The following is a 23,913-nucleotide window of genomic DNA, read 5'->3' as shown; positions in this document are numbered from 1 at the left end:
AGAAAAAGGAACATAGAATGCCCACCCAAATCACACCCTGACCAAACCAAAATTGAGACATAAAAAGCTCTCTACGGTCAGGGCGTGACACACTCTCCATAATTTCAAGCATAGTGGTGGCTGCTTTATGTTATGGGTATGCTTCTAATTGTTAAGGACTGGGGAGTTTTTCAGGATAAAAAAGAAACAGAATGGAGCTAAGCACAGGCAAAATCCTAGAGGAAAACCTGGTTCAGTCTGCATTCCACCAGACACTGGAAGATTAATTCATCTTTCAGCAGGACAATTTTTTTATTTTTTTTATTTCACCTTTATTTAACCAGGTAAGCTAGTTGAGAAGTTCTCATTTACAACTGCGACCTGGCCAAGATAAAGCAAAGCAGTGCGACAGAAACAACACAGAGTTACACATGGAATAAACAAGCGTACAGTCAATAACACAGTAGAAAAAAAAGAAAGTCTAAGTACAGTGTGTGCAAATGGCATGAGGCGGTAAGGCAATAAATAGGCCATAGTAGCAAAGTAATTACAATTTAGCAGATTAACACTGGAGTGAGATGAGCAGATTATGGTGTGTAAGTAGTGATACTGGTGTGCAAAAGAGCAGCAAAGTGAATAAAAACAATATGGACATGAGGTAGGTAGGTGGGCTATTTACAGATGGACTATGTACAGCTGCAGCAATCGGTTAGCTGCTCAGATAGCTGATGTTTAAAGTTAGTGAGGGAAATGTAAGTCTCCAGCTTCAGCGATTTTGGCAATTCGTTCCAGTCACTGGCAGCAGAGAACTGGAAGGAAAGGCGGGCAAAGAGGTGTTGGCTTTGGGGATGACCAGTGAGATATACCTGCTGGAGCGCGTGCTACGGGTGGGTGTTGTTATCGTGACCAGTGAGCTGAGATAAGGCGGAGCTTTTTAGCATAGACTTATAGATGACCTGGAGCCAGTGGGTCTGGCGACGAATATGTAGGGGGCCAGCCGACTAGAGCATACAGGTCGCAGTGGTATAAGGCGTTTTGGTAACAAAACGGATGGCACTGTGATAGACTACATCCAATTTACTGAGTAGAGTATTGGAAGCTATTTTATAGATGACATCGCCGAAGTCAAGGATCGGTAGGATAGTCAGTTTTACTAGGGTAAGTTTGGCGGCGTGACTGAAGGAGGCTTTGTTGCGGAATAGAAAGCCGATTCTAGATTTGATTTTGGATTGGAGATTTTTGATATGAGTCTGGAATGAGAGTTTACAGTCTAGCCAAGGCCAAATATACACTGGAGTTGCTAACTAAGATGACATTGAATCATTCCTGAGTGGCCGAGTTACAGTTTTGACTTAAATCTACTTGAAAATCTATAGCAAGTTATGATCAGCAACCAATTTGACAGAGCAAAAATGTTACAATCCAGGTGTGAAAAGCTCTTATAGACCTACCCATAAAGACTCACTGTAACGACAGCCTTCCTCCTCTTCACGAGAAGAGAGGGTGTAACAGGGATCGGACCAACACGCAGCGTAGCCAGTGCTCAACATGTTTAATAAAACGAAACAGTGAACACTTACAATGATACAAAATAACAAAATGTGGCAAACCGATACAGCCCTATCTGGTGCAGAGAAAACACAAAGACAGGAAACAACCACCCACAAATCCCCAACACAAAACAAGCCACCTATATATGATTCCCAATCAGGGACAACGATTGACAGCTGCCTCTGATTGACAACCATATTAGGCCGAACACAGAAACAGACCAACTAGACACACAACATAGAATGCCCACCCAGCTCACGTCCTGACCAACACTAAAACAAGCACAACACACAAGAACTATGGTCAGAACGTGACACTCACAGCTGTAATCGCTGCCAAAGGTGCTTTTACAAAGTATTTAATAAGATATTTCTGTATTTGATTTTCAATACATTTACAAACATTTTTTAAAACATGTTTTCACTTTGTCATTATGGGGTATTGTGTGTAGATAGGTGAATTTTTTAAAATTTGAATCCTTTTCGAATTTAGGAATGTGGAATAAGTCCAAGGAGTATGAATACTTTCTCAACTCACTCACTGTATGTATTGTATACAGCAGGGGTGTCAAACTCACTTTGCCCCGGGGGCCGCATTCAGTCTTCAACGAGGTCCGGAAAATGTGTTATATTTCCTTGCCGTCCAAATTTGCCAAAAATGGTCCTTTATCCATTGTTTTTGGAATTCTCTATGCTTCCTGACTGTCTAGTGATTATTAGCGAGCTGGACAGTCAAGAAACTGTATGAATATAGATCCATTACCATTTCTACACAGTTTGGATTTGTTTTTTTATTTTTTATTTTACTCAAACCACCTGTGGGCCGGATTGGACCCCCTAGTGATCCGGATCCGGCCCGCGAGCCATATGTTTGACATCCCTGGTATACAGTATTGGGTGCTGGTATCTCACCATGCTATTGAAAGGATTGTGTTGGTGAAAAAGTGAATTCTTTTTCAGTATTTTGACCAGTATTTTGACCACAGTATTTTGACCAATCTTTATTGTTTTTTTCCTTCTTGTGTTTCCTTCCTCCCTTTTTTTATTCCCACCCTTTTTTCCTTGACGTTTTGCTCAGGCCATTCCTTCTCACGGTTTCCATCAGTTTAAAAGCAACAGTCTCGATGTGTTACAGAGACGTATTGAGGAGCTGCAGGTCTGTCCATCTGTCCTGTCTTTACGTCTGTCTGTCTATCTATCTGTCACGTCTCTTACTTCCCACCTGTTGTCCTCTACTGACCTTACCTAAACACACTGTCAACTAAATGCATGATCAAACGTGTCTTTGATTCATCATCACACACAGTAACTGCCATTAATTCATTTCAAGCAAATAGCTGCTCACAAAGTCTCCATGAGAAAAAGTAGTTCAGTATTACTGGTAAAAAAACATCATCAACAACAACAACAGCAAGCTGGGTGTGAAGCTCTTCTTATGGCATGGTTTAGTTGTTGTTTTTGTCTTATAAATGTTCCATCCATCCATGTCCTTCATTTTCTAATTTATCCACCATCATTAGGGATGGGGGAAAAATTGATACAGTTACATGTCACAATATTATTTTTGGATTGATATTTGGCTCCAGGTATCGATTTGTAAAAAAAAGTTTTGGCTACTGTAGCTACATTACTTTAGCTAGGGCTAGTTGTCTATACGCCGGTGTTTTTCATCCTATAGCTTTTTAAATAGTGACCCAACATGTTTTCAGCACTTTTATTTCCCTGACTGATCAAAACTCATTTTTCATGCTGTCTCTTGTCTCTCTGCAGCAGATATATAGTGAGCAATATGTTTGGAACATCAATCCGCAATAAAATCACAGTATCGAATCGCAATACATATAGATTTGTGAGAATCGCAATACATATGGTATAGGCACTTAAGTATTGTGAAAATATCGTATCGTGAGGCCCCTCTCAATTCCCAGCCCTAACATCATCATATCATCCCTGACATATTTGTTTCCTAAACCAACTATTTACCATTTTGCTCATATTATTATTCCTGTATGTACACGCCAAGGCCCCAGGGCGTAGCTAGGTATTTGGGACATAGTCTCCTCATGCCAGGCACTTGTCCCCCTCGAGGCGCTTTGGGTTAGTCCCTCCGTACCTCGTGTCTCCTCCGCCAGCCGATGCTCAGGGCTCTGTTTTGTTCTGCCTCAGACAGCTTCAGCGTTGTGTCAGCTTTTCCCATGGGGACTCAGGCTCTGTCGTGCGGCCACGCAGAAATTCTGTGTGCTCTCGCAAATGGATTGCTTTGAAAACTTGTGAATGGGTTCAGACACACATTGAGCCGGGCCCGCCACGGCTTCTGCTCACTTTAGCCTGGCCCTCACGGTCGACTAGGCCGGAGCTAAGCAGCTTTGTCCACGGATGGAAGGCACACTACCACCACCCCCAGGATACTGTAATCCACCCAGTCCAGCCACACCCCTTTAAATTCCCTCTCCAGCCACACCCCTTTAAATTCTCTCTCCAGGCACACTCCTTTAAATTCTCTCTCCAGGATCTAGACACACCCCTTTAAATAATGTCTTTAGGTGTACTCTATTCTCAGCTGTAACACTGGCCACTGTTCATGTTGATGGTTGTAATACTGTATGGTTGTAAGGTTGTAAATTATAGTAAGGTCCACTCTGTCCATTATAGTTCAAGTGTAAAGTAGTTGCTTAGCGTTGATTTAGTGAGTGGTTGTAAGTATGAGTAAACATCTGTAATGCATTACCAGGGATTTCATACTGTAGAGAGGAGCTTTGTATTGCTTGAAAGCATTGTATTGGCTCAAAGCACTATGTCTAATATGTCAATTCCCTAACAGTTTCCCAGTCCTGTCATCATTGTACTGAATCATTTTAACAACTCAACAACAATTATTTTAAGTATACAAAAGTATACAATAACATGTGCTACTATACCTACTGTAGTGTATGCTACTGTAATGTATCCTCCTGAGGTGTATGACTACCTACTGTAGTGTACCCTACTGTAGTGTATCCTACTGTAGTGTATGCTACTGTAGTATATGACTACCCACTGTAGTGCACCCTGCTATAGTGTATGACTAACTACTGTAGTGTATCCTACTGTAGTGTATGCTACTATAGTGTATGACCAACTACTGTAGTGTATCCTACTGTAGTGTATCTACTGTATGTCATTGGTAACTGTTTCAATAGTGATCATTATTTGTTGTCAAATTTAACATTTTTAACTGTGAAATCATTATAGTAATGTTGATAACCTTAACATTCCTTTTCTCTTCAACCAATTATGAATTGGTTCGATTTTATTGTTTTCTTTCATGCAAAGCACAGCAATAACTGAAAAGCCATTTTTAATGATCATAACACAAACATTGTTACAACGCACACACCATTTAACAATGCTATATACTGTATATGCTGAAGATCCACCCTGCTGTGCTTTTGTTGGTATTGATTTGAAATGATATCAAGTGTGTCTGTTGTTCGCACCTTTGCAGGTTTTATACAGTGGTTATACAATGTTTAAACAGTAGGTGTTGGTCCAAAGGTAAGAAATCTGCTGTATGTATGATGTTTTTGTATTGGGTTTGGGTAGAGACATTATCATTGTCATGCACATTGTCGTGTAGCTCGTACCACAGTGGTGCATCATGTCTAAGGCCATTGTGACATATTCTTCATCCCTCTCCATGCTCGTTGCTGTGTCCTCTCTAGACCCGTATGGAGCGTACAGACATTGGCACCCTTCTCATCCCCAACATCAAGTCCTCTGACTCTGGCACCTACCTGTGTGTCGGAACCAACTCCATAGGATCCTCAGAGGCTCGCATCGAGGTCACCGTCAATAGAGGTGAAAGGTCACTCCAGGGTCATGTTCAGTAGGGCACTCGTTTTAAAAAGTTTTGCATATGTAAATCGGAAACGGCTGTTTCTTATTGGAAAGAAAGTTCAGATTACGTCAATGTTTTAATCTGTTTCAAAATGTTTTCTCTCTACTGGGCATGACCCAGTAAATTGTACCCCAGAGCTTGCTGCTGCTGTGTGTTGACAGTAATTTAACATTAGCAAATATCTGTGTCCTGTGTTTGTGGTTGTGTAGCAATAGGAGGAGACACCATCTCGTCAGCCATCACCATCCAGCCCTCCATAGCTGACGTCCAGGAGGGACAGTCTCTGGACCTTAACTGTTATGTCCCTGGTAACCCCCCACCTGCTGTCACCTGGAGGAGGTCTAGTGGACGCCTGTCTGCCAATCACCAGGTTGGAATATACACAAGTTCTCTTACTAGTGATGAACAATTCTGGAAACTTTCCCAAAGTTCCCAGGTTTTGGTTTTCCCAAAGTCCCCAGGTTTTGTTTTTTTCAAAGTTCCCAACATGGATTTCTGAAAACCCAGGAACTTTGGGACCTTACCTCTAACATACAAATGCTTCCAACTGTTCATGTAAATGTACTGTAGCCACGTGATGATATGGTATCATTACTGTTTAGGAAGCTCAGCTAGTCACATCTCTATGAAAAATATATTGAAGGGATAGTGGGACATTTTGCTAGCTAGCATGCTAGTTGGTTCTGCAGACTTCCAGTCATTGTGCTAACGCTAGTTATAAATTGCATCAGAAACGACCTTCAACTTCATTAAAACTGAAAGCAGAGACATAAAAATGGGTTCATGAGTTCATCTGACTCTGGGGAAGTAGAATGAAGTAATTGCCAACATGTCACACTATCCCTTTAATGAAGACTGTTTATTTCAGCTGAATATTCAGCAGGATAATTCCCATTGTGCCTAACAGGTTCTGGGTACCCAGCTGCGTATCCTCTCTGCCAGCCCAGATGACTCTGGGGAGTATATCTGTCGTGTGGAGGCAAGGCCTGGTACTCCTGTCCGTCAGACCTCAGTCTCTGTCTCAGTCACAGCCACCTCCTCTCGTAAGTCAGCAAGCTATTCTCTCTGTGACAGTACACTGGCTTGACAATGGAATATCCTCTCTACTGATATCACTGTGGATGGTGGTGAAGCAGTCCGAGGCATACGCAGTAGGAACATCTGTGTAATTTATTTAGTGGCCTTTCGTCATGTACAGTATTACTTTTCCAGTTGTGTTTAATTTCAACCCGCCTTAAAGTGGCCTCAAGAGTGTATGCTTTACTTTTCCACACTGTGCCATGATCTCATCCTGGTTCAAACCTTCCTGGGTTTCTGGTTTGTCATGTTTTGTATTTGCTTCTAAATTCCAATGCTTCCAATGGAGCCCATAGACCTAAAGTATCATGATCTGGTACTTACAGTACACCCTCTTGTAAATGTTGTAGGATTAGAACTGGAGTGAGCAGAGGAAACATTGTCCTGTTGTAATGTTTGTGGTGGTGTGTGTTCCCTGGAGCAGGCCTGCAGACCCCTATCATCTCCATTGAGCCCCACAGTGCAGCGGTGCGAAAGGGAGAGTCAGCTAGCTTCAAGTGTAGGGTCTACAGTGGAGCCCAGCCCGTTCGCCTGGAGTGGAAACTGTCCAACAACCAGCCCCTTCCTGGTGAGGCCCCTCCCACACACACACACATACTGTTACACTGTTACTCTCTAACTGGAGGATACTCAATCATTCAATTCAATTCCATACAGCAGAAAGGCATTTAGTCAGATTCTTGTCAGATGTCAGAATCATGTCTATATCCACACACGCAAACTACCTGCAATACATACAGTAATGACAACATATAGTCTGTATCCAATTACTGTTCTTTCATTTGTAGCTATTGCTGCTTGTAAGCGATGTACTTGACAGACTAAATGATTCCCTATGAAACCTGTCATTCTGTAGACAATGTGAAGATTGACCATTACGGCTCTGTCCTCATCATCACTGATGCCCGCCCTAGCAACCAGGGCACCTACCGCTGTGTGGCTAGCAACTTGTTTGGAATCACCCAGAGCATGGTCTCTCTGATTGTCAGAGGTATGGTGTAGTCACACACACACACGCACACACACACATATATGGTGTTGATGTTTATGGTGTGGTTCAGTATGAGCATCTGCTCTCTGTCGATGAACTAAGGGCCCCCCTTGGTGGTTGTCATGGTAAAGGAAAGGACTTATGGTTGTTTATTTGGGTGATGTCATCCTTCCTTCCAGAGTCTCCCGTAGCGACTGTCACCCCTCAGGGGCCCGTGCGAGTCAAGGTGGGTGAACCCATCAACCTGGAGTGCCAGGCCTCCGGGGAACCACGGCCATCTGTCACATGGCACAGGCTGGACAACGCCCGCAAGACCATGCTGAGTAGCCCTGTGCCCATGGAGTCCAACGCTGTCATGCAGGTACTGTACTGGATCTGTGTTCATTTTTACTGAGCTTTTGTACTGTACAGGCGAAAGGTAGCCTAGTGGTTAAGAGCTTTGAGCCAGTAACTGACAGGTCGCTGGTTTGAATCCCCGGGCCGACTAGGTGAAAAATCTGTCGATATGCCCTTGAGCAAGGCACTTAACCCTAATTTCTCTGGATAAGAGTGTCTACTAAATGACAAGTGAAATGTATGTGGAAGAATAAAGGTTTCCTAAACACAGATTAAGCCTAGATTCTCAATTCAATGTGCTTCTTGCTCTAAAACCAGGCTTAATCTGTGTATGAGTAACCAGCTCTTAGTGTTAGGATGTAACATTTTTGTGCTAAGATATATTACATAGGGTGTGCTATTTATTCTATGATGGGCAAACGCAGTAAAGCTGTTGTCATGACGTGCCCTTGGGGGGAGGATCATAGCCCCACCCCCTCTCTCCACAGTTTTATGATGGTGGTAAATACTCTGCTTCTGGGTCTGTTGTATTGAGAATGGAATGTGTGACTGTGGGACACAGAGAGAGACTTGGCCAAACTTTAACATCAAAAGGGTGAATAATTCAACAGTATTTCTGTATTCCAAACATTTAGAATGGTCCGGGGGTATTTAAAGAACAATCCTGTCGAATTTGTTAATTTGTGATGTAACTAAAGACGATAGGACAACATAACAGTATCTCTTAATTTATATATTTCCCAGCTGTCAGGGTCACATCCAAATGTGGGGGAACGTATATGATTAAATATAAAACTATTAGTGAGAAGATGTAATGTGATGTTAGCCTTCTAAATGAGAGAATTGTTTTTCATATGAAGTCTTAACAAAGTCAGTCGCCAAGCTCACGTGAGCACAGACATTACATCGGCGTCATGAAATGCCCACTTTTCCCAGAAGTGTATAAAACCCACTTCCGACAAAATGTACTTTAGACCAGTTACGTGCAGATTGAACGACCGAATGGTACTCTGAAGGATCCATTCTGGAGAACATTTACCTATCTAGCGACCATTGGTACACCTGATGTCTCCATTATAACAAGCTACAACTACTAAAGACTTTGATCTCTGGTGGACAAACCAGACTCTTTCTGTCGACTGACTTTCCAGCAGACGGACCGGCGGTCACAGAGAGAAAAAACAAAGGCCTACACTCGAAAATATGTGAATTGCAATTCCTTTTTGAATGAGTGGCTGTTCATGTGCAAAGTGTTAGCATTTCCATGAGCCTAGTTATCAGATGTGTGTACGATAGTGGTGTCCTTTGTCTGTTCTCCCGCTCTTTCTTACCTGCCCCTCCCTTTTCATTTGGTGTACCAAGCCATCATATCGGTTTAGTCCACTAGGGACTTTTCAATGTATCATGTTAGTAACCAATGTATCAAATCAAATCAAACTTTATTTGTCACATGTGCCGAATACAAACAAGTGTAGACCTTACAGTGAAATGCTTTACAAGCCCTTAACCAACAGTGCAGTTCAAGAAGAGTTAAGAAAATAAACTAAATAATAGTTTAAATAAATATATAAATAATAAACTAAAGTTAAAAAAAATAATTACTCAATAACATAACAATAACGAGGCTATATTCAGGGGATACTGGTACCGGGTCAGTGTGCGGGGGTACAGGTTAGTTGAGGTCATTTGTACATGTAGGTAGGGGTGAAGTGACTATGCATAGATAAAATAAACAGTGAGTAGAAGCAGTGTACAAAACAAATGGAGGCAGGGGGGGGGGTGTGTCAATGTAATAGTCCGGTGACCATTTGATTAATTGTTCAGCAGTCTTATGGCTTGGGGGTAGAAGCTGTTAAGGAGCCTTTTGGTCCTAGACTTGGCGCTCCGGTACTTCTTGCCGTGCGGTAGGAGAGAAAACAGTCTATGACTTGGGTGACTGGAGTCTCTGACAACTTTATGAGCTTTCCTCTGACACCGCCTATTATATAGGTCCTGGATGGCAGGAAGCTTGGCCCCAGTGATGTACTGGGCCGTACGCACTACCCTCTGTAGTGCCTTGCAGTCAGATGTCGAGCAGTTGCCATACCAGGCGGTGAGGCAACCGGTCAGGATGCTCTCGATTGTACAGCCGCAGAACCTTTTGAGGATCTGGGGACCCATGCCAAAACGTTTCAGTCTCCTGAGGGGGAAAAGGTTTTGTTGTACCGTCTTCACGACTGTCTTGGTGTGTTTGAACCATGATAGTTCGTTGGTGATGTGGACACCAAGGAACTTGAAACTCTCGACCCGCTCCAGTACAGCCCCTTTGATGTTAATTGGGGGCCTGTTCGGCCTGCCTTTTCCTGTAATCCACGATCAGCTCCTTTGTCTTGCTCACATTGAGGGAGAGGTTGTTGTCATGGCACCACACTGCCAGTTCTCTGACTTCCACTCTATAGGCTGTCTCATCATTTTCGGTGATCAGGCCTACCACTGTTGTGTCGTCAACAAGCTCAATGATGGTGTTGGAGTCGTGTTTGGCCACGTAGTCGTGGGTGTACAGGAGGGGACTAAGTACACACCCCTGTGGAGCCCCAGTGTTGAGGATCAGTGTGGCAGACGTGTTGTTGCCTACCCTTACCACCTGGGGGCGGCCCGTCAGGAAGTCCAGGATCCAGTTGCAGAGGGAGGTGTTTAGTACCAGGGTCCTTAGCTTAGTGATGAGCTTCGTGGGCACTATGGTGTTGATCTCCTAGCTGTAGTCAATGAACAACATTCTCACATAGGTGTTCCCTTTGTCCAGGTGGGAAAGGGCAGTGTGGAGTGCAAATGAGATTGCGTCATCTGTGGATCTGTTGGGGCGGTATGCGAATTGGAGTGGGTCTAGGGTAACCGGTAGGATGCTGTTGATGTGAGCCATGACCAGCCTTTCAAAGCACTTCATGGCTACCGACCTGAGTGGTACAGGGCGGTAATCATTTAGGCAGATTACCTTCACTTCCTTGGGCACAGGGGCTATGGTGGTCTGCTTGAAACATGTAGGTACTGACTCAGTCAGGGAGAGGTTCAAAATGTCAGTGAAAACACTTGCCAGTGGGTCCTAGCATGCTTTGAGTACACGCCCTGGTAATCCATCTGGCCCTGCGGCTTTGTGAATGTTGACCTGTTTAAAGGTCTTGCTCACATCAGCTACCGAGAGCGTTATCACACAGTCATCCAGAACAGCTGGTGCTCTCATGCATGCTTCAGTGTTGCTTGCCTCGAAGCGAGCATAAAAGGCATTTAGCTCGTTTGCTAGGTTCACGTCACTGGGCAGCTCGCGTCTGGGTTTTCCTTTGTAGTCCGTAATAGTTTTCAAGCCCTGCCACATCCGACGAGAGTCAGAGTCGGTGTAGTAGGATTCAATCTTAATCCTGTATTGACGCTTTGCTTGTTTGATGGTTCGTCTGAGGGCATAACGGGATTTCTTATAAGCGTCCGGATTAGTGTCCCGCTCCTTGAAATTGGCAGCTCTAGCCTTTAGCTCGATGCGGATGTTGCCTGTAATCCATGGCTTCTGGTTGGGATATGTACGTGCGGTCACTGTAGGGACGACGTCGTCGATGCGCTTATTGATGAAGCCGATGACTGAGGTGGTATACTCCTCAATGTCATTGGATGAATCCCGGAACATATTCCAGTCTGTTCTAGCAAAACAGTCCTGTAGCGTAGCATCGGCGTCATCTGACCACTTCCGTATTGAGCGAGTCACTGGTACTTCCTGCTATAGTTTTTGCTTGTAAGCAGGAATCAAGAGGATATAATTATGGTCAGATTATAGGGCGGGGGAAAGCTTTGTATGCATCTCTGTGTGTGGAGTAAAGGTGGTCTAGAGTTTTTTTCCCTCTGGTTGCACATGTGACATGCTGGTAAAAACTTGGTAAGTTAAGTCTCCCTGCATTAACGTCCCCGGCCCCTAGGAGTTCCACTTCTGGATGAGCATTTTCTTGTTTGCTTATGGCCTTATAGAGTTGGTTGAGTGCGGTTGTAAGGGCTGTCGCTCTCCTCATCCTCGGACGAGGAGAGGAGAGAAGGATCATCAGACCAATATGCAGCATTAGGGAAATAAGCCATCTTTTTATTTAACTAATGACGATGGCAACACGAAACAAAACACTTTCAAATATACAAAACAAGAAAACGACGTTGACGAAACCTGAACATAAACTTACATAACTAAACGTAAACTCACGGACAGGAAACAGACGACATCAAAATAAACGAACAGCCAAACAGTCCCGTATGGTACATACATTCGACGACACAGGAGACAATCACCCACAAACAAACAGTGAGAACACCCTACCTAAATATGACTCTTAATTAGAGGAGAACGCAAAACACCTGCCTCTAATTAAGAGCCATACCAGGCAACCAAAACCAACATAGAAACAGATAACATAGACTGCCCACCCAAAACACACGCCCTGACCATAAACACATACAAAAACAACATAAAACAGGTCAGGACCGTTACAGAACCCCCCCCTCAAGGTGCGAACGCCGGGCGCACCAGCCCAAAGTCCAGGGGAGGGTCTGGGTGGGCAGTTGACCACGGTGGTGGCTCAGGCTCCGGACGCTGTCCCCACACCACCATAGTCACTCCCCGCTTTCTAGTCGTTTATTCCCCTCCCAATGACCACCCTAAACTAACATCCCCTAAATGAAGCAGCCACCGGAGAAAGGGCAGCACCGGGACAAGGGCAGCACCGGGACAAGGGGCAGCACGGGACAAAGGCAGCACCGGACAAGGGGCAGCACCGGGACAAGGGGCAGCACCGGGACAAGGGCAGCACCGGGACAAGGGCAGCACCGGACAAGGCAGCACCGGACAAGGAGGCACACCGGACAAGGGCAACACCGCGGACAAGGCAGGTCCGGCTGAGAACTCTGGCAGGTCCCGGCTGAGGACTCTGGAGATCCGGCTGAGGACTCTGGCAGGTCCCGGCTGAGGGACTCTGGCAGGTCCCGGCTGAGGGACTCTGGCAGGTCCCGGCTGAGGGACTCTGGCAGGTCCGCTGAGGACTCTGCAGTCGGCGAGGACTCTGGCAGTCCCGGCTGAGGACTCTGGCAGGCTGGCGGACGACTCTGGCAGGTCTGGCAGGACGGCTCTGCAGTCTGCGCGAGCGCTCTGCAGTCTGGCAGACGCTCTGGCTGGTCAGTGCAGACGGCTCTGGCTGGTCATGGCGGACGGCTCTGGCTGTCCGGTCTGGCGGAAGGCTCTGGCTGATCCGGTCTGGCGGAAGGCTCTGGCTGATCCGGTCTGGCGGAAGGCTCTGGCTGATCCGGTCTGGCGGAAGGCTCTGGCTGATCCGTCTGGCGGAAGGCTCTGGCTGATCCGGTCTGCGGAAGCTCTGGCTGACCGGTCTGCGGAAGTCTGGCTGATCCGGTCTGGCGGAAGGCTCTGTAGGCTCATGGCAGACGGGCGGCTTTGCAGGCTCATGGCAGACGGCAGCTTTGCAGGCATGCAGACGGCAGTCAGGCGTGGCGACGGCTTCGGCGCTGGGCAGACGGGCAGTTCAGCGCGCTGGCAGACGGCAGTTCAGGCGCCGCTGGGCAGAGGGCAGTTCAGGCGCCGCTGGCAGACGGGCAGTTCAGCGCCGCTGGGCAGACGGGCAGTTCAGGCGCGCTGGCAGACGGGCAGTTCAGCGCCGCTGGCAGACGGGCAGTTCAGCGCCGCTGGCAGACGGCAGTTCAGCGCCGCTGGCAGACAGATGGCTCAGACGGCGTGGGCAGACAGCAGTGCAGCAGGCGTGGCAGACGGCCGACTCTGCCTGCTGAGGCGCACAGTAGGCCTGGTGCTGGTATAGGCACTGGCTGCGCTGGAGAGGAGGAAACAGCTGGAAGGCAGCTGGAGAGAAACCGGAGAGACAGCCTGGCGGGGGCTCCACGGACTGGTACTGGAGGTGGCACCGGGTATACCGGACCGTGAAGGAGGACACGTGCTCTTGAGCACCGAGCCTCCCCAACCTTACCAGGTTGAATGGTCCCCGTAGCCCTGCCAGTGCGGCGAGGTGGAATAGCCCGCACTGGGCTATGCAGGCGAACCGGACACCACCTGTAAGGCTGGTGCCATGTACGCCGGCCCGAGGAGACGCACTGGGGCCAGATGCGTTGGGCCGGCTTCATGACATCCGGCTCGATGCCCAACTTAGCCCTCCCAGTGCGGCAAGGTGGATAGCCCGCACTGGGCTAAGCACGCGTACTGGGGACACCGTGCGCTTTACCGCATAACACGGTGTCTTACCAGTACGACGCCTTCTACCTCCACGGTAAGCACGGGGAGTTGGCTCGATCCTACCCGGCTTTGCCACACTCCTCGTGTGCCCCCCCCAAGAAATTTTTGGGTCTGACTCACGGGCTCCCAACCGCGTCGCCGCGCTGCCTCCTCAACCAGCGCCTCTAGCCTCGCTCCTTCTCCCCTTGGGACGGCAGATATCCCCTGGCTGAGCCCAAGGTCCTCTACCGTCCAGATCTCCTCCCAAGTCAGAAGTTCTGTGTCTCTGTTGAGCATCCCTTGCCGCTTGGTCTTAGCGTGGTGGGTGATTCTGTAAGGCTGTGCTCTCTCCTCATCCTCGGACGAGGAGAGGAGAGAAGGATCATCAGACCAAAATGCAGCATTCGGGAATAAGCCATCTTTTATTTACAAGACGATGCAACACGAAACAAAACACTTTCAAATATACAAAACAAGAAAACGACGTGACGAAACCTGAACATAAACTTACATAACTAAACGTAAACTCACGGACAGGAAACAGACGACATCAAAATAAACGAACAGCCAAACAGTCCCGTATGGTACATACATTCAACGACACAGGAGACAATCACCCACAAACAAACAGTGAGAACACCCTACCTAAATATGACTCTTAATTAGAGGAGAACACAAAACACCTGCCTCTAATTAAGAGCCATACCAGGCAACCAAAACCAACATAGAAACAGATAACATAGACTGCCCACCCAAAACACATGCCCTGACCATAAACACATACAAAAACAACATAAAACAGGTCAGGACCGTTACAGCGGTCTTAGTGCCAGCATCGGTCTGTGGTGGTAAATAGACGGCTACGAGTGATATAGATGAGAACTCTCTTGGTAGATAGTGTGGTCTACAGCTTATCATAAGGTACTCTACCTCAGGCGAGCAATACCTCGAGATTTCTTTAATATTAGACATCTCTCAACAGCTGTTATTGACAAATAGACACACACCCCCACCCCTCGTCTTACCAGACGTAGCATCTCTCTTCTGCCGGTGCATGAAAAATCCCGCCCGCTCTATATGTATAACCTATCCTGTGTGTGTTTATGTACTTCTGTGTGATTATTTAGTTAGTTAGTAAATAAATAATTAAGCCAATTTGTATATCGATGATTCATAATTTATGCTAGGGTTCGTGCAGATATCCAAGAGTTTGCGACATTCAGAATATGACTGATGAGGTAACACATTAATAAGTGACTGTAATCAATAAGATATGAAAATAAGATAGTTAAATTCGGGAAATACTAACTCTTTAAACAACATTTTCCCGTGGTGCCCCGACTTCCTAGTTAATTCATGTTTACATGATTAGTTTAATCATAATAATTACACCTAGAGAATTGATTTGATAATATAACAGTCTTCACATTAATGATAGTCCAAAAGACACGACACGGTCTTCCCCTCCCAGGTCCTAGTGGCCCGTCCAGAAGACAGTGGCAACTACGTGTGCACGGCCCGCAACAACGAGGGAACCACCGAGACCAGGGTGGAAGTGATCGTGGAAGGGGGTGCCCAGGTGCCCACCTCGCCCCGTGCCTCTGTGCCAGAACCCCTTATGGTGGTGGTGGAGGGACAGACCACCACACTGAGATGTGACGCTCACGGTAACTGATGCACTTCCAAATTACACTAATGATTATTAAAGCAAAGATAACAGAGTTCCCAGGTTTTGATTGTATTGATACTTGTTAGTACAGAGAATACATCCTACAAATGAGAGCTGAGAGGAACTTCATGTCATAGACACCTCATCTTTGCTAAGAGCATACAACTGGCATTACAAATAATTTACATTCACTTATTAAGTCCTTTTTACACACTGATATTGTGATTTCCCTCCTAAGGATTCCCCGCCCCTAAGATCACATGGTCTAAGCTGCGTGCCCCTCTTCCCTGGAGACATAAGGTAGTGGACAACACCCTAGTCCTGCCCAGTGTTGGCCGGGCAGACTCTGGAGAGTACATCTGTAATGCCACCAACAACATGGGCACCACAGAGGTCACCATCATGCTGGATGTGGAGAGTGAGTCTGATAAACAGATTTTATTAGCCTGGTCCCAAATATTTTGTAATGCTTAACCAACTCCTGTTAATCGTGATCGTGTTGGCAATACAAATCTGGAACCAAAGAGATCTGGGTCCAGGTTAGGGTTTCATCAGTGCTGGTTCCAGTCTGAACAGAAATATTGTGGAGACTTATATAGATTATTAACACCAGTAAAACTCAATGACACAGCTCATGAATCACGTCTCACCATGCATAAATGTGACCTCACATCTCTATGCGAGCTTAAGTCTAATTTAGTGATTTGCTTTTACGTTTTATAAAAATATAGACTTATAGCTTCAAAATCTATCAACTGTAGTTGGATGAAACATGGGAAAGTTATGCTGTTAAACCACTCAGGGGACAAGTAGGAAAAAAGCCATTGAAAGATTTTGCTGAGATGTTCACACTTGCTGGAGACCTCTTCTTTGTTTACGCCCATTCAGCATCTTGCACGCCCTCTTAAGCCTTAGCCCCACCCATGTAAATGCATATGAGTCGGCAGAAAGTAATCTCTCTACTTAAACTTTCTCCAACTGAGCTTTGTCGATAGCACCAGCTAAATGTGCAGGTTGACGTTTATTGTCATGACTCTTGCCCTTGAGGCAAAACTGAGCGAAATTAAAGGTTAGGGTTAGGCATTAGGATTAGCAGTGTGGTTAAAGTTAGGATTAGGTTTAAAATGACCTTATGACTTTGTGGCTGTACGAGCTAGGGACCACTCTGCAGAGATGCCTCTAAGTCAAGATTCATGACAATAAATGCCAACCTACACTAAATCCAGGGCAGCAATGTTGTTGAGAGCTGTAGCAACACTTTTGCAGTTGTCCATAACTATATCTTTCCAAAAATCTGATAATTATTTGGGCCCTACTGTGAAGTCGGAACTAGCGCCAAATGTCCAGCTTCCTGAATCAAGTCACAAATCATAATCTATTCCTAATACTAGTCACTTTAGTATCTCTAACCTTCGATGTCTCTGTGATGCAGCTCCTCCCTATGCCACCTCCCTGCCCGACGACGTGGCAGTGCGTGTGGGCGAGGTGATCCGACTGCAGTGCCTGGCCCATGGTACTCCCCCGCTGCTCTTCCAGTGGACCAAGCTAAACGGCAGCCTGTCCACCAGGGCTGACGTCCAAGCAGGAGACCTCCAGATCAACCTGGCCACAGCCGAGGACGCTGGCACTTACAAGTGTGTCGCCACCAACAAAGTGGGCACCAGTGAAGCACATGCCAAGGTTACAGTCAGATGTAAGTACTGTGCTCAGTCACAGCCTGGCTTCTGTGTTGATGAAATTAGTCTACAGTAAGGTACCTATTTGTTATCATAAAAACGTATGGACACAGACACCTTCAGTGAATAAGCACACAAACACTCCTTTATTGTGTATGTGTGTGTGCGTCTGTGTGTGAATGCACGTGTGTGTGTAGCGCCTCTAGCGGTGCGTGTGTCTCCTCAGGTGGAGGTGAAGGCCGAGGGCAGTGCTGTGGAGTTCACCTGCTCTGCTGCAGGAGGCCTGGGGACCACCATGGAGTGGCTGAAGGAGGGAGGAGCCCTGCCCCCCAACCATCACATCAAAGACGGAGTGCTGAGGTGAGAGAGCCAGGAGTCACTTTACAGCAGGCAGTCAAAATACATAACAGCCAAGTTAATAAACAGATCACTGACCATTTCGAATCCCACCGTACCTTCTCCGCTGTGCAATCCGGTTTCCGAGCTGCTCACGGGTGCACCTCAGCCACGCTCAAGGTACTAAACGATATCATAACCGCCATCGATAAAAGACAGTACTGTGCAGCCGTATTTGTCGACCTGGCCAAGGCTTTCGACTGTCAATCACCGTATTCTTATCGGCAGACTCAACAGCCTTTGTTTCTCAAACCACTGCCTTGCCTAGTTCACCAAATACTTCTCAGACAGAGTTCAGTGTGTCAAATCGGAGGGCCTGTTGTCCTGACCTCTGGCAGTCTCTATGGGGGTACCACAACGTTCAATTCTCGGACCGACTCTTTTCTCTGTATATATCAACGATGTCGCTCTTGCTGCGGGTGATTCCCTGATCCACCTCTATGCAGACGACACCATTCTGTATAAATCTGGCCCTTCTTTGGACACAGTGTTAATTAACCTCCAAACGAGCTCCAATGCCATACAACACTCCTTCCGTGGCCTTCAACTGCTCTTAAACGCTAGTAAAACCAAATGCATGCTTTTCAACCGTTCGCTGCCCGCACCTGCCCGACTAGCATCACTACTCTGGACGGTTCTGACTTAGAATATGTGGACAACTACAAATACGTACAGTGGGGAGAACAAGTATTTGATACACTGCCGATTTTGCAAGTTTTCCTACTTACAAAGCATGTAGAGGTCTGTAATTTTTATCATAGGTACACTTCAACTGTGAGAGACGGAATCTAAAACAAAAATCCAGAAAATCACATTGTATGATTTTTAAGTAAATAATTTGCATTTTATTGCATGACATAAATATTTGATACATCAGAAAAGCAGAACTTAATATTTGGTACAGAAACCTTTGTGTGCAATTACAGAGATCATACGTTTCCTGTAGTTCTTGACCAGGTTTGCACACACTGCAGCAGGGATTTTGGCCCACTCCTCCATACAGACCTTCTCCAGATCCTTCAGGTTTCGGGGCTGTCGCTGGGCAATAAGGACTTTCAGCTCCCTCCAAAGATTTTCTATTGGGTTCAGGTCTGGAGACTGGCTAGGCCACTCCAGGACCTTGAGATGCTTCTTACGGAGCCACTCCTTAGTTGCCCTGGCTGGTTGTTGTTTCGAGAGAATCGTGTGGTCATGTGGAAGAACAGCCACGACCCATCTTTCAATGCTCTTACTGAGGGAAGGAGGTTGTTGGCCAAGATCTCGCGGATACATGGCCCCATCCATCCTCCCCTCAATACGGTGCAGTCGTCCGTTGTCCCCTTTGCAGAAAAAGCATCCCCAAAGAATGATGTTTCACTCCATGCTTCACGGTTGGGATGGTGTTCTTGGGTTGTACTCATCCTTCTTCTTCCTCCAAACACGGCGAGTGGAGTTTAGACCAAAAAGCTCTATTTTTGTCTCATCAGACCACATGACCTTCTCCCATTCCTCCTTGGATCATCCAGATGGTCATTGGCCAACTTCAGACGGGCCTGGACATGCGCTGGCTTGAGCAGGGGGACCTTGCGTGCGCTGCAGGATTTTAATCCATGACGGCATGGTGTGTTACTAATGGTTTTCTTTGAGACTGTGGTTCCAGCCTCTTCAGGTCATTGACCAGGTCCTGCCGTGTAGTTCTGGGCTGATCCCTCACCTTCCTCATGATCATTGATGCCCCACGAGGTGAGATCTTGCATGGAGCCCCAGACGAGGGTGATTGACCGTCATCTTGAACTTCTTTCCATTTTCTAATAATTGCGCCAACAGTTGTTGCCTTCTCACCAAGCTGCTTGCCTATTGTCCTGTAGCCCATCCAGCCTTATGCAGGCCTACAATTGTATCCCTAATGTCCTTACACAGCTCTCTGGTCTTGGCCATTGTGGAGAGGTTGGAGTTCGTGTTGATTGAGTGTGTGGACAGGTGTCTTTCATACAGGTAACGAGTTCAAACAGGTGCAGTTAATACAGGTAATGAGTGAAGAACAGGAGGGCTTCTTAAAGAAAAACTAACAGGTCTGTGAGAGCCGGAATTCTTACTGATTGGTAGGTGATCAAATACTTATGTCATGCAATAAAATGCAAATTAATTACTTAAAAATCATACAATGTGATTTTCTGGATTTTTGTTTTAGATTCCGTCTCTCACAGTTCAAGTGTATCTATGATAAAAATTACAGACCTCTACATGCTTTGTAAGTAGGAAAACCTGCAAAATCGGCAGTGTATCAAATACTTGTTCTCCCCACTGTAGGTGTCTGGCTAGACTGTAAACTCTCCTTCCAGACTCATATTAAACATCTCCAATCCAAAATAAAATCTAGAATCGGCTTCCTATTTCGCAACCAAGCCTCCTTCACTCACGCCGCCAAACATACCTTCATAAAACTGACTATCCTACCGATCCTCGACTTCGGCGATGTCATTTACAAAATAGCTTCCAATACTCTACTCAGCAAACACAGTGCCATCCGTTTTGTCACCAAAGCCCCTTATACCACCCACCACTGCGGCTGGCCCTCGCTACATATTCGTGACCAGACCAACTGGCTCAATTCTCGGATTCTTACCTCTAGTATAGACTTATAGATGACCTATCTATAAGTCTATGCTAGGTAAAGCTCCGCCTTATCTCAGCTCACTGGTCACGATAACAACACCCACCCGTAGCACGCGCTCCAGCAGGTATATCTCACTGGTCATCCCCAAAGCCAACACCTCCTTTGGCCGCCTTTCCTTCCAGTTCTCTGCTGCCAGTGACCAGAACAAATTGCAAATATCGCTGAAGCTGGAGACTTATATTTTCCTCACTAACTTTAAACATCAGCTATCTGAGTGTAACGGATGTGAAATGGCTAGCTAGTTAGCTGTGGTGCGCGCTAATAGCGTTTCAATCGGTTACGTCACTCGCTTTGAGACCTTGAAGTAGTGGTTCCCCTTGCTCTGCAAGTTAGCTCTGAAAATATAAGTCTCCAGGCGGCCTTTGTGGAGCGATGGGTAACGAAGCTTCGTGGGTGACTGTTGTTGATGTGTGCAGAGGGTCCCTGGTTCGCGCCCGTGTCGGGGCAAGGGGACGGTCTAAAGTTAAACTGTTACATGAGCAGCTAACTGGTCGCTGCAGCTGTACATAGCCCATCTGTAAATAGCCCACCCAATCTACCTACCTCATCCCCATATTGTTTTTATTTACTTTTCGGCTCTTTTGCACACCAGTTTTTCTACTTGCACATCATCATCTGCTCATCTATAACTCCTGTGTTAATTTGCTAAATTGTAATTACTCCGCTACTATGGCCTATTTATCGCCTTACCTCCTCACGCCATTTGCACACACTGTTTATAGACTTTCTTTTTTTTCTATTGTGTTATTGAATGTACGCTTTTTTATTCCACGTGTAACTCTGTGTTGTTGTTTGTGTCACATTGCTTTGCTTTATCTTGGCCAGGTCACAGTTGTAAATGAGAACTTGTTCTCAACTAGCCTACCTGGTTAAATAAAGGTGGGGGAAAAAGAAAATAACCAAAAAAATAAACATGCAATGATCAACACAGTTAAATGATGATCCAGGATCAACACAGTTGGGCTCCTGAGTGGCGCAGCGGTCTAAGGCACTGCATCTCAGTGCTAGAGGCATCACTACAGACACCCTGGTTTGAATCCAGGCTATATCACAACTGGCCATGATTGGGACTCCCATAGTGCGGCGCACAATTGACCCTGTGTAATCCCAGGTTTGGCTGATGTATGCCGTCATTGTAAATACGAATTTGTTTTTAACTGACTTAACAGTTAAATAAAAAATAGAAAAATTATGATCCATGATCAATGCAGTTAAATGATGATCCAGGATCAACACAGTTAAATGACAATCCAGGATCAATGCTGTTAAATGATGATCCAGGACCAACACTGTTAAATGACAATCCAGGATCAATGCTGTTAAATGATGATCCAGGATCAACACAGTCAAATGATGATCCAGGATTAACCAGATGATGATCCAGGATCAACAAAATGATGATCCGTGATCATGTCCCTCTTGGTGAAATCAGGACGTGCATTTGGGTTATCTGCCTGTATCTGATCCGTGTGTGTTTTGTGTAGGATTGAGAACCTGGATCAGAGCAATGAGGGCGTCTACATCTGCAGAGCCACCAGTGTTCATGGCCAGGCTCAGGATACCGCCAAGCTCACCATCCAAGGTTTTCCCATGTCCAACACCCTCATACAATCATTGACACTGTCACAACCCATATTTATAACACAGAATATTTTGTATAGCCCCACTATGCAATCCCTCTCAATGATCTGGGAATCACATAGATGTATATCTCTATAAATGGCTCTGCAATTATCTTTATTTTTACAGTATTAATTCAGTGTTTGTATGAACCCTGTCTCTCCTCTCCCCATTGCCTGCAGCCCTTCCCAAGGTAATGATCAACGTGCGTACCTCAGTGCAGACTGTTATGGTTGGTAACTCGGTGGAGTTTGAGTGCCAGGCCATCGGCGAGCCCCAGCCCACGGTGCGCTGGAGCAAGGTGGGAGGGCTGCTACCGGCACACATTGTGGTGAAGGGAGGCATGCTTAAGATCGAACAGGTGACAGACGCTGACGCTGGACAGTACCGCTGCACTGCCACCAATGATGTGGGCTCTGTGCAGTCCCAGGTGGTCCTCAATGTCCAGTGTGAGTAGAAAAATGAGTGTACTGGTCCTGTATGTCTGCAAACACACACACACACACACACACACACACACACACACACACACACACACACACACACACACACCTGTCTCTTATACACATCTAGATGTGTATGTCCACACACACACACACACACACACACACACACACACACACACACACACACACACACACACACACACACACACACACACACACACACACACACACACACACACACACACACACACACACACACACACACAGTCCTATAGCTCTTGTCCCCTTCGACCATCTATTGACATATGTTTGTTTGTAAAGCCCTACCCCAGATCGCAGCTCTGCCAGAGCTGAAGGAAGTGACAGTGGGATCTGATGCTGTCCTGCCCTGTGTGGCATCAGGATATCCAGTGCCTGCCATCAAATGGTCCAAGGTAACCAACACCCTATCAGTGCAACGGAAAACAAACTAGTGAAGATGGTGCCTATCTGTTTCTGACTATTTTCCATCTACAGTATGTGCCTTGTGAACAGGATCCTGATTTGACCTTTTGTAACATGTTCTGTGCATCCTTCTCTCTGTAGCTGGATGGGGAGCTTCCTCCTAAGTGTTTACAGGTAGTCAACACCTTGACGGTTCCTGGATTGACCCACGAGGATTCTGGGACATACGTGTGCACTGCCTCCAACAAGCAGGGAAAAGTGGAGGCCTTCACCACCCTCAAAGTCCATGGTCAGTCAGCTGTATAGAAACACACTGTGGAAGAGAATATAACATTGTTGCCTTTATCCAACTCTATGATTCCCTGTTCCATGTCTGTAGTTCATAGACAGTCAGCTTAATCAGAGGGGAACTTTAAATATTGGCAGTATCTAGCTCCATGATTCCCTGTCTCTAGTTCATAGACAGTCAGTTCAATCAGAGGGGAACTTTAAATATTGGCAGTATCTAGCTCTATGATTCCCTGTTCCATGTCTGTAGTTCACAGAGTCAGTTCAATCAGAGGGGAACTTTAAATATTGGCAGTATCTAACTATAACTCCTCTATCCCTACAGATCGAGTGATGCCCCATTTCACCCAGGAGCCCCTGTCCTATCTCACTCTGCCCACCATCAAGAACGCCTACAAGTCCTTCAGCATCAAGATCAGCTTCAGGCCAGACAATCCTGATGGTGAGAATTCAGTCACATTGGTATAATCAGATGAATGTACTAGACTAATGTTTTTGTCTGTAGAGTTTCGGTGCCAGTGGATTTGTGCATTTTTATGATTCAATGATACTCCATCTGTTATGATCTTATTTTGTGTCCTTTAGTACGTTGTCGTTCCTTATTTTTGTCTTGTTTGTCATTTATTGTTGTTTTCCCATGTATGAGTTTACCCCCGTTCTTCTATCTCTCCAC

General features: G+C 46.0%; 1 protein-coding gene across 1 annotated transcript in view; it reads left to right on the top strand.

Moving 5' to 3' along the window:
• The window catches only part of LOC111976306 (basement membrane-specific heparan sulfate proteoglycan core protein-like), a 196,821-nt gene that overhangs the window by 156,856 nt on the left and 16,052 nt on the right, over positions 1 to 23,913 (top strand). The window contains 16 exon segments of the mRNA XM_070448017.1: positions 2,608 to 2,685; positions 5,231 to 5,366; positions 5,616 to 5,776; positions 6,314 to 6,449; positions 6,908 to 7,051; positions 7,340 to 7,474; positions 7,654 to 7,835; positions 15,517 to 15,712; positions 15,953 to 16,132; positions 17,147 to 17,407; positions 17,588 to 17,750; positions 21,927 to 22,024; positions 22,245 to 22,511; positions 22,830 to 22,942; positions 23,094 to 23,241; positions 23,566 to 23,682. Of these exon segments, the coding sequence (XP_070304118.1) occupies positions 2,608 to 2,685; positions 5,231 to 5,366; positions 5,616 to 5,776; positions 6,314 to 6,449; positions 6,908 to 7,051; positions 7,340 to 7,474; positions 7,654 to 7,835; positions 15,517 to 15,712; positions 15,953 to 16,132; positions 17,147 to 17,407; positions 17,588 to 17,750; positions 21,927 to 22,024; positions 22,245 to 22,511; positions 22,830 to 22,942; positions 23,094 to 23,241; positions 23,566 to 23,682 (2,515 nt within the window).

Source organism: Salvelinus sp. IW2-2015, linkage group LG17 (genome assembly GCF_002910315.2).
Source record: "Salvelinus sp. IW2-2015 linkage group LG17, ASM291031v2, whole genome shotgun sequence".
NCBI classification, from domain to species: domain Eukaryota; kingdom Metazoa; phylum Chordata; class Actinopteri; order Salmoniformes; family Salmonidae; genus Salvelinus; species Salvelinus sp. IW2-2015.
Note: the sequence above shows the minus strand (reverse complement) of the source record. Positions and strands in the feature narration are given on the sequence as shown.